General features: G+C 32.3%; 1 protein-coding gene across 1 annotated transcript; it reads left to right on the top strand.

The window, feature by feature from the left end:
• The first annotated feature begins 7,164 nt into the window (after positions 1 to 7,164).
• Unc-76 (fasciculation and elongation protein Unc-76) lies at positions 7,165 to 16,228 on the top strand. Its single transcript, XM_088227770.1, has 6 exons — positions 7,165 to 7,274; positions 10,779 to 10,910; positions 11,741 to 11,864; positions 13,199 to 13,452; positions 14,495 to 14,570; positions 16,015 to 16,228. The coding sequence occupies exons 1-6, from the start codon at positions 7,167 to 7,169 to the stop codon at positions 16,095 to 16,097; spliced, it is 777 nt and encodes a 258-aa protein (XP_088083896.1). The 5' UTR covers positions 7,165 to 7,166; the 3' UTR covers positions 16,098 to 16,228.
• Positions 16,229 to 17,324: the final 1,096 nt, after the last annotated feature.

The following is a 17,324-nucleotide window of genomic DNA, read 5'->3' on the forward strand; positions in this document are numbered from 1 at the left end:
CCACTGCTGGTAGTAATTCAGAAAACCGGTCGGTTATTAAATCAATAATAAGTGGTTAAAAACAGACTGCTTTGTTTTCATTTTAATTATGTAATGAATAACCATAAAGTGCTTCAAATACAATTTTTATACTTTTATATAATCGCATTTTGGTCATACATTTAAAAAAGTTGCGCCGTATAATTAAGTGATCGTAGTGTCACTGCTCGCATACCCAAGAAAACGTTTTTAAAATGCTAAACCCCCTCATTCAACATGAATTATAACAAAGACGGCAACCTCGTTTATTCGGAATATTCACCATTAAAAAACAAAATCGTGTTGCCATAGCTTCCTGAAATAATGTTTATTATAATACATTATACACACAGCGCAGTTCACCTCACAGGCTGTTACACGGACGGTTTAGTTTCTATTAATTTATTTCATTTATCTCAAATTCTGAGGAATCTCTTTATATAACCTTATTTTTCATTCTCCTCTCATTTCAAAGGCAAAATTCATATTTATGGCGAACTTTCAGTACATAGATTTATTTAAGAATAATCAAAATTACGTTCGGCGTTTCCTTTCCGAGTAACATGTCAATTTTTCAAATTCGTTAATTATTACTTTTATGTTTGAGAATGTATTATTTTGATTCTGTGCCCGGGCGGATAAAAAATACAGCTCTGAGTGTATGAACCAGAATTCTCGACGAGCGTTTTTGAATCGATGGCTACTCTCAGATAAAAAGGTAACTCGAAAAGAGTAAATTTCACCTCGTTTTGCTGCGTTTGGCGCGTTCGCCTATAATTCTTGAGGTCCTGGGTTCGATTCTTGACTGGGCGGACGTGAAATATTGGTTTGAAAGGCGTTTCTATACTGCAATATTTCAATGTTTCTTGACTTGCACATACCTTTCGTATAATAAAAATGTTTTTTTTAATTTAAATACTTTTGTGTTTTACAATATACATAAGATGTAAAACAGAGTATTCAAAAAATAAAGCATAATTGCAAAGCAATGAAATACATATTCATAGTAAAAATAGTAAACAAAAAATCCCCAAAGGCATAGCCTGTTCGTGGGTGGGTATACATGAAAAGGTTAATTAATTTTTGCTCCTATAATAAATAATACAACAACAATAACAAACCATCACGCCGTTTCCCCGTAGGGGTAGGCAGAGAGGATAGAACGCCATAACACTCTATCTTGGCATACAGACCTCGCTTCCTCTACATTCATACATCTTCTTATGCACGCACGCCGATTATTCCTACTTTTGACATGTCCATCTTCAAGTATTTGATGGACTTGATCGTGTCATGTCTTTCTCGGTCTTCCTCGTTTTCTGCATCCATCAACATTTGCATCGTAGATCCTTTTAGCCGTTCTTTCGCTGTCCATTCGCTCTACATGTCCAAACCAACGCAGTACCCCTTTCTTGATTCTGTCAATAATGCATGTCTCAGCCTTACACACTTCACGGATCTCGACATTTGTGCACCTATCATACATCGTTTTACCACACATTTGCCTGAGGGATCGCATTTCGACGATGCATTTCGAGCGAAATAATGGATAGTTATAATATTTTTGTGTAACATAAGAAAGAGATCTGGATTATCGCTGCAATTAGAATAATTATACACGGTTTTTCAGGGCCAGACAGCAAAACTTCAGAGAAACGTTCCTCATGGCAAGCTTTAAAAAAAATCTTGATAAAATTTTTCCAAAAAGTAATTTTTTCAATTTTAAAAAAAGTGTGATCTCAAAGCGGAGTAAATCTTTCATTTCTTGGACAAGCATCCCTTCCGCAAACCCCTATCTCTCCACCACAAAAAAATGCGATAAAAACGTATTTGGCCAACGAAGCGATACGCAGCAGACGCGGACAAGGGAAGCGACTGGGTAGGAGTGGGGTAGGGGTTTGTGGGGGGACTGCTTGTCCGAGAAATGAAGGAATTTCTACATTTTGAAATTGCAATTTTTTTTTTTTTATTAGAATGACTTTTTGGAAAAAAAAAATAGGATTTTTTTAAAGCTTACCATGGGGAATGTTCCTCTGAAGTTTCACGGTCTAGCCCTGAAAAACCGTGTATGATTTATAGGCTAATTTGTGAAAACCTGTGATTGACTTATTTGTTTTTTATATATGAATTTATTTTAGCTTTTTGTTGTGCAAGTAAAGAATCAAAAATATAAAACAATAAATTTCGTTTTTGTGGGCCTCATTCTCATGTTCGTGTATAAAATATCGAAAGTTAAAATTTATTTATTATTTTTATTTTACGATTTAACTAGCCCGATTAGGTGCTTTAAAAACCGGTTGAAATGTCGCATGGCTATAATAATTTTTAATCGCGTTCTAGAATGAGATATTTGCTCAAACTTACTCAATTCATTTGGAATACATTGAACAAACTAGTTTTTTTTAGGTTAACGATTTCGATGCAATTAGTTTCATTGACTTACCTCTACTAATGGACGCGGATTGTTTGACTTCCCTTTGATAAGTAAAATAAACACTGATGGAAAATATTATTGATCAAAAAATAATATGTACTATTAGAAATTCATAATTGTAAACTTCTCGCAGTTATATTTTTAGTGCTTTAAAAAAAAGATTTATTGTTGAAAATTACTCAGCCATATTACACCTTATGATAAAAAACGGGAATTTGGCAAAAATACGCAAAATTTTAATTTTCAATCTTTTTTTTACATCCGCTTTAAAATACTCGCCATTTGCGACTGTACATTGATGCCAACGCTTAATCCAATTGTCCATGCACTTTTCATAAGCCTGCAAAAGTATAACCTTGAGCTCTCGCAGCGAATTCTCTTTTATGGCATCAATCGTCTCAAAGCGCGTTCCTCTTAATAGCAATTTTAGTCTTGGCAAAAGTTCGAGAAAAAGTACGAGAGCAAAATGGTAAAAAAAATTAAAAAATACCATTTTGCTCTCGTAGATGGTTTTTGGCAGACAAAATAGTAAGACGCGTTTTGGTGTCATTGGCAATTTTTCAAGATTATTATTCCCGAGCGAAAATTATCACGCGCCCGCTCACGCCTCGCGGCTTTTTGTCAAAAAACCAGACCGCATTGATGCCACTGTATATACCGAACTTGCCCCCCTGCGACTGTTTATGTCACCGCTGATGAAGAGGACTATGAAAGGGCAACGTTTCGCGACCATAGAGGAGATGAAGAACGAATCCCTGAAGGAGCTGAAGGCCATACCAAAAGATTGTAAAAATCCTGATATTAATGTATAATATCCGACGGTGATTACTTCATACTGAAAATAAATAAAGATTTGTTTTAATATACACAAATTCCGTGTTTTTTTAGTTCAAATGACGTATGAGTAGGTGCGTAGGCTTTTTATTTTATTTTTTATTCCAGTAAAATGGCTACATAGTACAGAGCTAATTCTACCATATAAAACAAAATTATCTAATAAATTTTATATTTGAAGCACTCATGGTGGTCTCAGCATATCCCGCCATCGCTCGAACAGGGATGAATGGATCCACCCTACAGTGGCTCGGAGAAGCGCGTTGTTTGAGCTTTTCAGGCGTTCCAATATTTTACGGTCACTGTTATCAATATCAATATGTATATTTTTGGGTGATCCCGTTTTAGTTGGATACGTTCCGATGTTTCGGCTACCGAAAAAGAACCACTTATAAAACCCGAAAGACAAGAATCCCCTGGAAACTGAAGCAGTTTATAAACTGAGCTGCCAAGGACGTGATAAAGTGTACATTCGACAAACGGGGCGCACAGCAAATAAAATAATTTGTGAACATAAAAGAATGTGTAAACTGGGCACCCTGAAAAATCTGCAATAGTGGAACACTTTATAGACACAAGACATCTTTTCGCCTTCGAACCAAAGATTATGCATAAACCTAGAAATTGCAGTGCACGAATAATAAAAGAACCAATTGAAATATACAAACACTCAAATGACATAAGCAAAGACGACGGGCTAAAATTAAACTCAACATGGTTCCCGGCACTACACGGCAGGAATGCGCCTGCTGCCGACTGCGACACGGTACAAATTACTAGTACATAAACACATTTATAAAAATATGTTTCTTTTTTGGGTGATACCGTGTGTGTTGGATTTGCTCCGACGTTTCGGCTACCATTGCAGGAGCCATCTTCGGGGTAAACTGTGTGTTTTGTAGAAAAAAGTATGCCGTTTGATTTTCTTTTTACTTCGACACCTAAGAATGGAAGAGTTCTGATAAAGTTTTCAATGGAAGGTTCCATTGAAAACTTTATCAGGGGATGTAATGAATTTATGTGAATTAGAAAAATATTCAGTTCATTTATTCCATGTGACCAGACTGCAAAGACATCGTCTACATACCTCAGCCATACTTTGGGTACAAAATTTGCCGCATCTTCACATTTTTTCATAAAGAAATTCGCTATCACTGCCTTCTGTTTGTTCGTAAATTTCACTGTCGACTGCGACACGGTACAAATTACTAGTAGATAAATACATACTTTTTTCTACAAAACTCACAGTATACCCTGAAGATGGCTCCTGCAATGGCAGCCGAAACGTCGGAACAAATCCAACACAAACGGTATCATCCCAAAAAAGAAACATTGATAACAGTGACCGTGAAAACCTTCCCATCGTCATATGTTTTTTTACAAAACATACAATTTATCCTGAAGATGGCTCCTGCAATGGTAGTCGAAACGTCAGAAAGAATCTCTTACACGAAATCACCCAAAAAAAGGTACGCAAATGACGTATGCATCAAAGTGGAAGAAGATAGGATTGTATTCCAAAATAGACACATACAACATCTATACCTCTCTGCCTACCCCTGCGGGAAGTATTAGTACTTCTTTTTCTTCTTCTTTTGCAGCCTTATTCTCTTCACTGCTGGATGGCGGCCTCTTCCAAACGTCTCCATTCCTTCCTATCACCCGCTTTCATCATCCACGTTTTACCGGCAATAGAGGCAATGTCGTCGACCCATCTTTTCTGTGGCCTTCCAACACTTCTTTTGTTTGCCCATGGTCTCCACTTTATTATTCTGGGTGTCCTCCTGCCATCATTTTGTCTCGCCAAGTGCCCTGCCCACTGCCATTTCAATTTCACTGCACGATCCATGATATCCACGATTCCGGTTCGGCGCCTTATTTCTTCATTTCTTATTCTGTCTCTTAGACATACACCGAGCATCTGTCTTTTCATGGATCGTTGCGTGCATTTTAATTTCTGGCTACTTTTTTGTGTTATAGACATGGTTTCTAGTCCATATGTTGTCACCGGCAATATGCACGATTCATACACTTGTCTTTTCAAGCATATAGGGAGTTGTTTATTTTCAAAAATATATTTAAGTTTTATGAAAGTAGCCCAGTCCAACTTAGACCTTTTCTTCTTGGTAACTCCGTTATCTATCAGTACTAGTTTTACGTATTTTAATTATTTATGATCTTCTTAATTCAATAATTTTTGGGGGCCCTCTGCTGGTGATTAGCGACGTGACGTTTATTTTTATTATAGTTTAAAGTAGGTTAAGTATTGTAGAGTAACGTTACGCATTTTATTCCATATAAGTAATAACTGCATTATTCGTCTCGGTTGCCGTTATCGGATTTCCTTATACGGCTCATTTATTACCCGTGTTGCTTAGCCATAAATCAATTATTAAGGTAATAGTGCAAATTTTTTTACGTCTATAATATGAATAATCTAGAATTGATTGATTGCGTCTGTCCCTTATACTCGCACACAGGAATTTGAGCCTTATTATCGCGGTATCAACGCTAAATCAGGATCATTTTTGTGTGTTAAAATTTTATGTATCTTACTTAATCTATTATTTTTAACTTTAATCGCTTATCGTTTACTAATTAATATTTTTAAGTTCAGCCTCTAATTGATTTTTAATAAACTGCAGCGACGACATGTTTGTATCAATTAGGATCCGTATTAAAGACTTACTTTTTCGATATTTTTCATATGAAAATTTTAATCGTCATTTAAAATCATGACGGCTGCATAATTTGTACAACGTATCCGACAAAGACTTCTGAAAATCAAAAAATGTTATTTGGGTAGCAAATTCCAGTTAAACATATCAACAAACATCTCAAAATCTACCCGTAAAATTAAAGGTTTGATGGAAAAAAAAATCTTTTTTCAAAATATCCGCTCATTTGTTTTTTTTTGTTCATTTTACTTATCCAAAATTTTTAATAGAGAAATATCTATAAATTCGGTTTATTTCACTATTTTCAAGAAGTTTTTGGCACGATGAAAGTCTCAATAAATTAATTCGTATTTTTTTTTGGTGAACGCCTATATATAGGCAATCTACGCATCATATTGCTTTGGCTGCGCAGCGCCTATATCATACAATCTTTATAACATTTTTTCATACGTAAGCAGAGAGGATAGAATGTGTGATAGATTAAACCTGTGTAGCGCCGTCATTAGCAAAAAGGCAGCTATTTGCATATTTTGAGTATTTATCGACATAATGAAAAAAAATCTCAAAAGTAAACAATGAATGTCTTGAACAAGTAAAAGAATTTGTGTATCTGGGAAACATGTTTTCAAAAGATGGAAGAGTAAAAAAGATGTTGAAAGAAGAGTGAATGCGGGCAACAAAAGGAACGGCGCACTAAGTACAGTAATTGCTAATAAAAATATGTCAATCGAAGCTAAACTGGGAGTGCACAATGGAGTTTTAGTCCCAACACTTATGTATGGAAGTGAAACATGGAACTGGCAGAGGAAGGATGAAATCCGAGTGAACGCGGTCGTAATGCGATCTCTTAGACAAACGGGTGGGAAATCAATGTATGACAGGGTTGCGAATGATGAAATCAGACGAGAGTAAATCTGAGTCAGGTATGATTGATAATATTAAGAAAGGGTCTCTGAGATGGTTTGGTCATGTAGAATGAATGGATGACGAAAGAATGGTGAAACAAGTATATATGGAAAAAACGAACGGTAACACGAAACGAGGACGACCAAGGAAGACATGACATAGTATTTACTATTGCTCATTGTTAATTTATTGGTTTATTTTCTTTTCGTATAGCGAAAATAATGCATTGAAATTTGGCCTCTGTGATATTATTATAAACAACCTTAATTTTAATATGATGTTTTTTTCTTTACAGAATGTGGTGGACCATCACCGGTAACTTTGGCAACATCCTCCCCATCGACTGGACCAAATCATTCTCCCGCAAGATGCACATGCCGGCGCTCAATCTCAGTGAAAGAAAAGTAAAATATTTATACCATTATTTAAATTGGTGTTCTTGTTTTGGAGGGCAGGAGTAATATAAGAACACAATGATTATTGCATTGGTCGGATATTATTTTTTATTAGTTGCACAAACACCAAAACAGCTTTTACTTGTCTTATAGCCCTTAGTAATGGCTACAGGAAGTGTCCTACACCATAGACAATCTTACTAGTACACAACAGTCCCACAGTGATGTAGTTAATATGTTGTTATGAAACTAATTGTCATTATTCAGTGAGTCTTGCTCTTTTTAATAAACACTGTTGTTAGTTCCGATGATAACCATGAGTATTACTTGTGTATTTTACTCTAATTTGCAATGCGTTTTATACTCCAAGCATTTAATGAAAAATAAACTTCTGTGTCAGGAAAAATTATTGCCATTCAATAGAATCTTATGATAAGATTTAGCAATATTAGAGTTATTCACAATATTATGATTTTCACACCAAAGTATTCTAGTTTCCAGTAGCTCAATCACAAATAAATATCGACATGCTAATAAACGACGTGATAACAATTTCTCACCATGGTTGTTTATCGTATTGGCGATCACAATGGAACATACGTGAACACCTAATATTAAATGTCAAAATATTTACATTTTGCGATGTATAATCCTGCTTGTTTGAATTTGAATTGTTTGAATTTCACTCACATGTTTGAATTTCACCAATGTAGATATGGAAAATATTCCAATACTGCTATTTTTATTTATTTATCATTTCTTATGCTATTTATTGCATTGAGTCGGTTGTTGGCAAGCCAAATGTCAAGAAAAGCAGTCGCCATAGTAATTGTAATTTAATTTTCACTTTTTTGTATTAGAAACTCCTTACTATTTTGCAAATGCAATATATTATATTATTTTTAATAGTGAACGATGATTTTTCGTCAATGAACTGTATTTATTTACTAGGAATACAAAAAACAAACTGACACGAGCGTTGACTTAGAGATTACACATGCGTTGAGTTATGATTGTGATAACTTAAGCATGTTCATTATTGTTCATTGTGATCACTAAATTGCTTAGCATGTTTTTAAGCATGTTGATAGTTATTTGTGTATTTGTTATTTGTTAACTGACTTCTTTATTTGTTTTGAAAATTCAATTTTCAATTTAATTAATTTATTATTTATAACATATACATTACAAACTAAAATTCAAGACCTACATATTATAAAAAGACAAAAAATACATAAAGAGACTCTTCTCTAAATAGTAGGTGAATCCTGCTCCGGAAAACCCCTTTGGATACATGAAACAGATTAACATCCAGAGCGATGTTGTTCAGTAAAGCGTTAGCCTTTCCAACAGGCATAACCATCGGTAGGTTGATCCTGTATATCGGAATAGGAAACAATCCTTGCTGACGCTGTCTTAGGTAATATCAGGAGCATACGGACCAATGTTCATTATAATCTCAGAATTATCGCCCATACTGCGCAACAATTGATAAAAATGTGTAGTCAAATACACATTCCTTCTAGTCTATAAACTGTTGTAGTCAAGCATACTCTGGAGAAATCCGGTTGGTTAAAAATACATGTAAACATTCCAACTATAGGAAATTTAAGTAAAACTTTTCTGCGAAATAATTTATTTTTTATAAAGTATAAAGTTCATATTTGAAGCACTAACTTTGTTTTTATTTGGTCCATGTGTAGTATTTAGTGAACATGATAAATATAAAAAAGGAATCAATTCATTAGTTACGTAAACCTTGACTAAGAAGCTTGTTTGCTTTGAAACTGGTCGGTGGAAAATAAAAATTAGTGGTTAAAAACAAAGTTGTTTTATTTATTTTATTATAATTTACTTTTTCATCAGATGTTAAGGATTTATTCAACTGACTGTATCAGACAAAAGTTCAGGTAGAGGGTACTTACCTAATTAAAACATAATATATTTTTAAGAATGCCTTCTTATGTTCACAATGTCATAAACAAATATTATAACAATGCTAATATACAAATACATAATTGAAAGTGTAAATTTTATTATATAAGTATATCTAAAAAGTAAAATCAAGTTTTCTGTATTAAAAATTGTATATGCATACAATTTATTTTTAAAAACTTGTTCAGTTACAGGTTACCGACGAAGATACTTTTTATTTTCGTACAAATATATCGATTTTACTTTATAGACAGTCGAAGATAACTTTTAAAATTGTAATTGCCCCCCTGCTATATCTACCTATTAAAAGTAAGAATATTGTTATTTTTCCTCAGCATCCCTGCTGATAATAGTCACCACAAACGCCTGCTAGGTAGATGTCAAATTATTGCACAAATTAAATAATGATATGTTTATATCATAAATTATTTACCAAGAATTGTTGTTCATTATGTGTATTTATATCAATGATCTGCTTAGTAGACTGTAATATAAGAACCGGGTCAAATTAATTCTCTCTGTGGTTTTGGTGATACAACGTCATATTAAATTACAAACATTAATGAGTTCAATGGAGTGACCATAAAGGCATTGATTTATTGCTTTTTTAGAACCAGTTACTTTATGTGTATTGCTCGATATAAATGAAGAGAGATTTTTCAAAGTGACCTAAGTCAAAAAATATCGTTTAGAGGAAAACAGTAATTTGTGTTTTGTCCATTTTTATCAGATCAAGTGATTTTTTTATATGACTTGTCAAAGTGATTTCAGACTCGAGTCATGCAATCAGATCAATTGTTATTTCACCATTATTTAAATTCTTATTGAAATAAGGATTTTTGAAGGCATTATGAGGGAAAATGTGAAATTTTAAAGCTTTCTAGTATCGGACTTATCGACAGTGAACAAATTTTCTTGCTGGTTATGCGGCTTAAAATTGTGATTACAATAGCATTCATACTTTTAAATTCATAAATTTTGACTCAAGACCGTTTAAAAAAATCACTCTTCAACAACGAAATAGAAAAATGACTTCTCCTTTTTCCTTAAGTGTCGTCTCCTCTGCGGAAGTTAGAGATGATCATAGCTATCTCCACCTTGTTGACCGCAGCTCAACAGTGATACGGTACTCTTCCCGTACCACTGCCTCAAATTTCGGAGCCAGGAAACCCTTCGATGCCCTGGTCCTCTTCTGCCTTGTATTGTTCCCTGCATTATTGATTGTCGTAACTGGTATTTATTTCCTCTCATTGCATGGCAAAAGTATTGCAACTTCCCAGTTTTTACATTGCCAAGTACCTCTAGATCCTTTTTCAGTTGTACAACAATCTCATTTTGAACTCTGTCTCTCCAAGTGATCTTGAGCATTTTTCTATATGTCCAGAATTCAATCTATATTGAATACAAGAAGAATACTTCTTTATGTCGCATCAGGCAGTGTCCGGGCTTCCATACCACTCGAAACATATGACATCGGACTATATAGATTTTAGATCTAGTAAAAAGTCCTTATCGGTCAGAATTACTACACAGAAAAAAGGTTGTTCCGTTCTTTTAAGGTGCGATGTGTGATTTCAGGATGGGCAAACTCCAGAAGATGATTTGCTGAGCTCGGAAGATGAAGCCGTAGCCAGTGACCTGGACATGCATGCCCTCATACTGGGAGGACTTCACCTCGATCACGAATGTCCTGTAAAGACAGCGGATGAGGTAAGTTTTATTCCATTTGAATACAATAACACCATTTTTTTACATATGAATAGGAGAAAAAAAACACCATAACAAAAATATCAAAATCTTACATTGAAAAATCCATATCATGTTTCAATATTTGGCATATGATTTATTGCTCCTATTTCTTATATTTCTTTCTTAGTGAGTTTCTAGAAAACATATCTCAATTATCATTTCAATTATGCTTTTATATATATATATTATTTTTCTGTTGATTTAAATGATACTCTTATTTTCTTTTTTTTAATACTACTATATTTTACTATTAGTTTTTTTGATTTTAATTATATCACTATTTTGTATATTTGATTATGCATGATTCTTAATTTGTATAATTTATATTTTAAAAATTATTTCTGATTATCTTTTTTGCATTGTATTTTTTGGAATTTGATTTTTTTTCTAGATTGTTATTCTATGTCATTATAATTTGATCTAATTAATTTTACTATGTATATTTATTGTGGCTTGACACGGGCATAGCCTAAAAAGCTTCATAAATATTTAATTTTGTAATTTTGAATGAATAAATAAATAAATATCTTACAATACGCCATGTGTAACTAAATTTTTAAAAAGTATTTGCCTGCAATAAAAATTTGCATTTATAGTTTTGTAATAAACACGTGTTATCAAAACTAGAACCATCTAGTTCTGGTTTCACCTGTTCAAGGCATCTAATAGTGTGGTAACTTAAACTTGAATTTGGTTTAAAATAAGCAACAAGGGTCTAAATCACAAGTCTCCACGACACTCGCGAAGATAATAGAGATAATGATAAGTTCATCATATTCCTGTCTTATTAGGTAATTCAAGAAATTGACGACATGATGCAAGATTCCTCCCCCAGCTGCGATGAGGAGATGACGGAACACAATGAGGCTTTGGAAAAGGGAAAAGAAGTTCTCAGCTCCCCTCTATATGAAGACAGTAAGTAACTTATTTATTTAGAAAACATACATACTTGAGGTGATTTTCACAAAAACGGCGCTATATAAATTATCCAAACATCCGAAACCACAATGATCAGTATGAGCAAGAAGACATATTGGCACAAATATTTTTTTTTTTTAAATATATCAAAAAAAGCAAATGGTTGCTTACTTCTGCAGGGGTGTAACGAGAAGGGGGGAGTCTGATACTGCGCCGCGCTCCCCTCACTTCTCCCCTGCAGAAGTAAGCAACAATTTGTTTTTTTTAAATATTTTATTTTAAAAAAATTTCTTTGATCTAAATATTTTTTTAAATATGCTAATATGTCTTCTTGCCCATACTGATTATCGTGGTTTCGGATGTGACAGGGTTTAAAGAACACCCTGTATATATAATACACAAAATGAGGAATTTCAGCCCTACGGAAAATTGGATACAATAATTTAAAAATTAGAGCAAATTGTACGGCAAAGTTTCCTGAAAATGTACGAAAAAAAATACTAAAAATATTTTTACAAAAACGAACCACTGTGAATGATGTCACTAGTTCATATGGATCAACCAATGGGCAGAACTGATCGAGAATAAGGGGAAGAGAACCTCTGATGTCACACGCGGAGTTATTTCAAAATCACAAAACTTTAAAAATCATAGCTCTTATTATGTATGAAAATTAAAAAAATATTTGGCTTAGTTTAATAGTCTATTAACAAATAAAAAAAAGGACTAAACTTCCTCATTTCGTATAATGTTCCCTGACGTTTTTGGAAAAACTCATTTGGGATCAAGCATATAACAATACTTAATTTTCAATTGATAACAGCTGTAACAACATACCCAAATAAAGGTGTTGGATTTTCGGTAGATTTTGGGGGTGGATATTGACAGAAAAAACAAGGTTGATGTTTAATGCATATTTATTAAATGTTTGTGTTTAAAACTTTGTTGTGAAGCTCAAGAGTAACGATGATGGTGAGTTGAACTGACTTGGTTGGGCTGACTGACGTTACCACGCCCTGTGGTCTCTCTATAGACTGTGTTCCTTTGCCCTTCATGTCTCCGCGGTGGGAATGAAGTTAATGTACTCCAGTATATTTCTCTTATGTGGACGGATGTCTTATGTAAAATGCTCAAATGGTTCTTCAGTTGTTACTCTATATTTCAGGTAAAATCGTTTGGTACATGTGTGTCATCCATAGTCACATCGTGACTATGGATTTTGAATTTTTTTGCGTCTTACTATTTCACTGTTTTATTATTATTGTATTGTTTTATTGTTATTACTTTTTACTATTATTTATTTCTCCTAAAACATGCGGCATGTTTTTCAGAATTGAAAACCCTCTCCGTCGCCCAGCTAAATGAGCTGTACCTGGAGCTCGAGGTACTGATCCGCGAGTTCTCGGAGACCCTCATCTCTGAGTTGGCTCTGCGCGATGAGTTGGAGTACGAGAAGGAACTGAAGAACACATTCATCTCTCTGCTGTTGGCCGTGCAGAACAAGAGGCGACAGTACCACGTGGAGAAAAAGAGGACAAACAAGAATAATAACATTGGGAGACCTAACCCGGGTAGCGATCCTAAGGTATATATGATATATTATGTATAAAATGCATTCATAATTTGACTCCTTATGTATTTTGTGATTCCAACTCTTCTCTTCTTATACCCAATGGTAATGTAATTATGTAAATACATAACATTTAATATATTAATACATTAATTATATAAGCCGCCTATACATATATAATTTTATCTGTCTAGACACAGATTGCTACAACTGCTTGCAATCCATGCAAAGCTAGGCATAGTAATTAGTTTTAATTAAAGGAGTGTTTTATTCCATATTGCAAATTATTGGTACTAAGGGGGCCTATAAACCTGGTATAAAATTATGCTTAGAATAGTGGTAAAATAAGGATAGTATAGTAAAAATTCTTACTTGTAAACCTTGGATAAAGTTATGCTTGGTATAGAGCTGGGATAGCGACCATAGAAACTTATTTTATGCTTATACATATGTCCAATGTGGTATAGCCCTGGAATAATCCCGCAATCTGTCACATTTTTCAGTGGTAAAATTTATTATATTTATCTCCAATTAAAACAATTTAGAAAACATGTTTTTAGAACGAAGTATTATTACCACAAAATTAGTGTTTCAAATATTTTTTTTTATATATTGTTTTTTGGTTCAAAATTAAAAATAAAATTTACATTGTGTCCAGATTAATTTTATTTAGCAGATATTTTAACAATGATCCTTGTTTTATTTATACATAAAATATTAATTATAATACGTATTCAAATTTATTTAATGAAAATATGTACATTCAATCCTCTAAATATGACATATTTCAGTATCTAATTTATCATTTTCATGACTGATGTCAATTTTGTGTGGTGTAATATATAAGAGTTGTCTTTTTTCAATTATTTACATTGAATATTCTCTTTCAAAAGTCTCATAATGCCCAGGAAACATTGTTTATTTACAGTTTAATTTTTTTAAAGGAAAATGTAAAATACCACAATAATCAATAAATATTTGAAGCAATATATTATGTATATCTATAGAGTTGGTCCAAACAATGTTTATGTATGTATCTTGGTTTGTATTTTTTCAGTACCTGACGACTGTTATTCCCTACCATCTGGACAGTGGACCACCAGACAACCAAGCTCTGCAGGTTCTCATTAAAAGTAAGCCCTATTTCATTAAATTACCTCTCCTAGTACCAATTTAGGCAATTAACTATGATATCTTGTATTCATATATGTAATATTCAGAAATGGCACAAAAACTTGAGAACTTGGAACCACATGGGAGAGATCAATTTATAATACATATTTGTATTTATTATAATGTTCTTATCTAAAAAAAGTGTCTGATTATTATAAAATAATAAATAAACTTATCAATGAAACTTCTTGGTTTAGTTTTACTTTTTATTATTTTGACCAACGATCGATCCATTGGTTCGTCGATCCAAATTATCTCGGGGACCTTTCTTAATCTTATCAATTTAATATACCTGACCTGAATCTGAATTTACACTCTCACCTGATTTCATCATTCGTGACCTGTCATACATTAATTTCTCGGATATTTGTGTAATAGATTGCATTTCAACCGCATCCTTCCTCTGCCAGCTTTATATATGCATTTTTTTCTAAATTTTCTAAACAAAATAAACTTTAAGATAAAGTAATTGGAATCCCCCCGTTATTCCGATGTAAAAAAAATAATTGTCACAGATAAACAATAAAATAAAGTCCGTTGACTGGTAAAACTCATGATGTACACATTTATATGTCACTATCTTCTATATTTTAAACAATTTCTGAAAATGACTTTTATCTGTCAACTGACGATATTACATTATATTACTTATAAATATAATATAACAAATGAGTATACGTTATAAATTAATAATACTTAGTTCACTTCCACTTATATAAAATTAGTGCTTTTACTCTCTAACGGACATCATCTGACTGGTGAGCATCTTCAGACCACCAGTCAGATGACGCCCATTAGAGGGTGATAGCGCTAATTGGTCAAATAAATGAGCGAAAGTGCACCAAGTATTATTTATTTATAACTTATATTGAAATATAAGTTATTATATTATCACAATGGAATTGCATTCAGCGGTTTTTTTTATTTATCTTTTATTTATTAACAGATTATCAAACTAAACCAATTAAAAAATAAATATAATTATGTATTTTATTATCAACGCTGTGATTTTCTATAATTGTGAAATTACTCGTCCTGTGATGTCGCAAGTTCTCTTCGTTGAGTTCTGCTGATTGTTGAGCTGGCTTATCGTAAACCAAAACTCTATCACTGATTGATATGTTAGAACTTGTGATGCAGTTGAAAGTAGTTTATTTTTATTAAAGTATTTTTTTTTTTTTATACATTTTAAAGAAACTTCATTGCACAATTAAATGCTCTAATTTTTACCACGCGTAAGAAAATATTTTTATATCCAATTTTCCGTAGCACTGAATTTCCTCATTGGTAATAAATAACAAAAATCAAATAAGATATTAATCAAAATAAATACTTACTCATATAATTGAATCCTCTCTTTTTCGGCCACTGTTTTCATGAACTAATAAATGTGTTTTCTTCCAGTCTTGAAGGCCATCAATGAAGACAGCCCTACAGTGCCCACTCTCCTCACGGATTACATATTAAAAGTACTATGTCCCACATAAGTACTTTTATTTTAAATAATTCAATTTACTATAATTTCAATCGCCACACTTTCGACATTCATTTCTTTAAAAATATAACTTAAAAATCTCATTTACATACATACATTCGAGTTATTGTACGCTTTGTTAAATCATACTGTTCGGTAGAATTATTACGTAAAATTCCAACTTGAAAATATAATATTAATAATTAGAACATAACATTAAAAAGGTGAACAAAATTTACTGTAAGATTTTGCTTTAAGTTTTCATAAATGGATGAAGTAAACACATTTTTAAATATGTAATTATTTCATGGAACATTTGTAGCACAACTTTTTCACTATATACTTTAAAGTAAAAGAACCTTATAAAATTATAATCAACACTGTATTTCTAATTTGTTTTTAGTTTCAAAATTAAGTTACAATTCAAACAATGAAACAAAAACAAAGTTTATTGTGGTATCTAATAAAAGTTGTTTTGATTCATTCTTTTCGCAGTAGAAGTGATTGGCTTTTCAAAATTATGTTTTGATTTATATTCCCGGATGCAATAAATTAAATTGATACAATCTTCTATTCAGTAATAATCTATTATAAAAATGTTAAAGAACGATCTAAAATTAATGAATCTTGTAAATTGTAGATGGCGTTGAAATGAAATTAGCAAATATCCAAGTGATAGGAATGATTACGATCTGATATTTTTGTATTTCTAATTGTAATTATTGTTTTTTAATTTATTTATGTTTGTGTCAAAATATTTATAATTTGTAAAATATTTTGTTAGTGACACATTACTTTCATTTTAAATTATTGTATATATGCTTTAATGTATGATTGTGTATAGCCATCTTTCTAAAACTAAGTCTTTTGAATATGCAATTACAATTTTTTTTTAAAAGCTTCCTTAAATTTAACTTTCATTTCATTATTAATCTTGAATAGGCGTTTGTATTCTAAAATTAATCTCCCCTGATTCATTTAGCTGTGAAAAATGTTTTAATAATATTTTTATGGTTCCATCTGTTGAATGTCATTTTACTAAGATTATTATTTAAAAATTGTAAATGATTTAATGCATAGAAATTGTGATTATTAAGCTTAAAACGAATTTATTTATTTTGTAAACTATAAAATGTTTATATTTAGTCAAGTAAACTGTGTGAAAAATTATTTCAACAGAGAGGGAAAACATTTTTGAGAAGGGAATATGGAAGTCTAGGCATTTACAGGGCTTATGACC

This window comes from Micrasema longulum, unplaced genomic scaffold, assembly GCF_059751315.1.
Source record: "Micrasema longulum isolate JH-2025_06_02 unplaced genomic scaffold, ASM5975131v1 h1tg000535l, whole genome shotgun sequence".
Lineage (NCBI taxonomy): Eukaryota > Metazoa > Arthropoda > Insecta > Trichoptera > Brachycentridae > Micrasema > Micrasema longulum.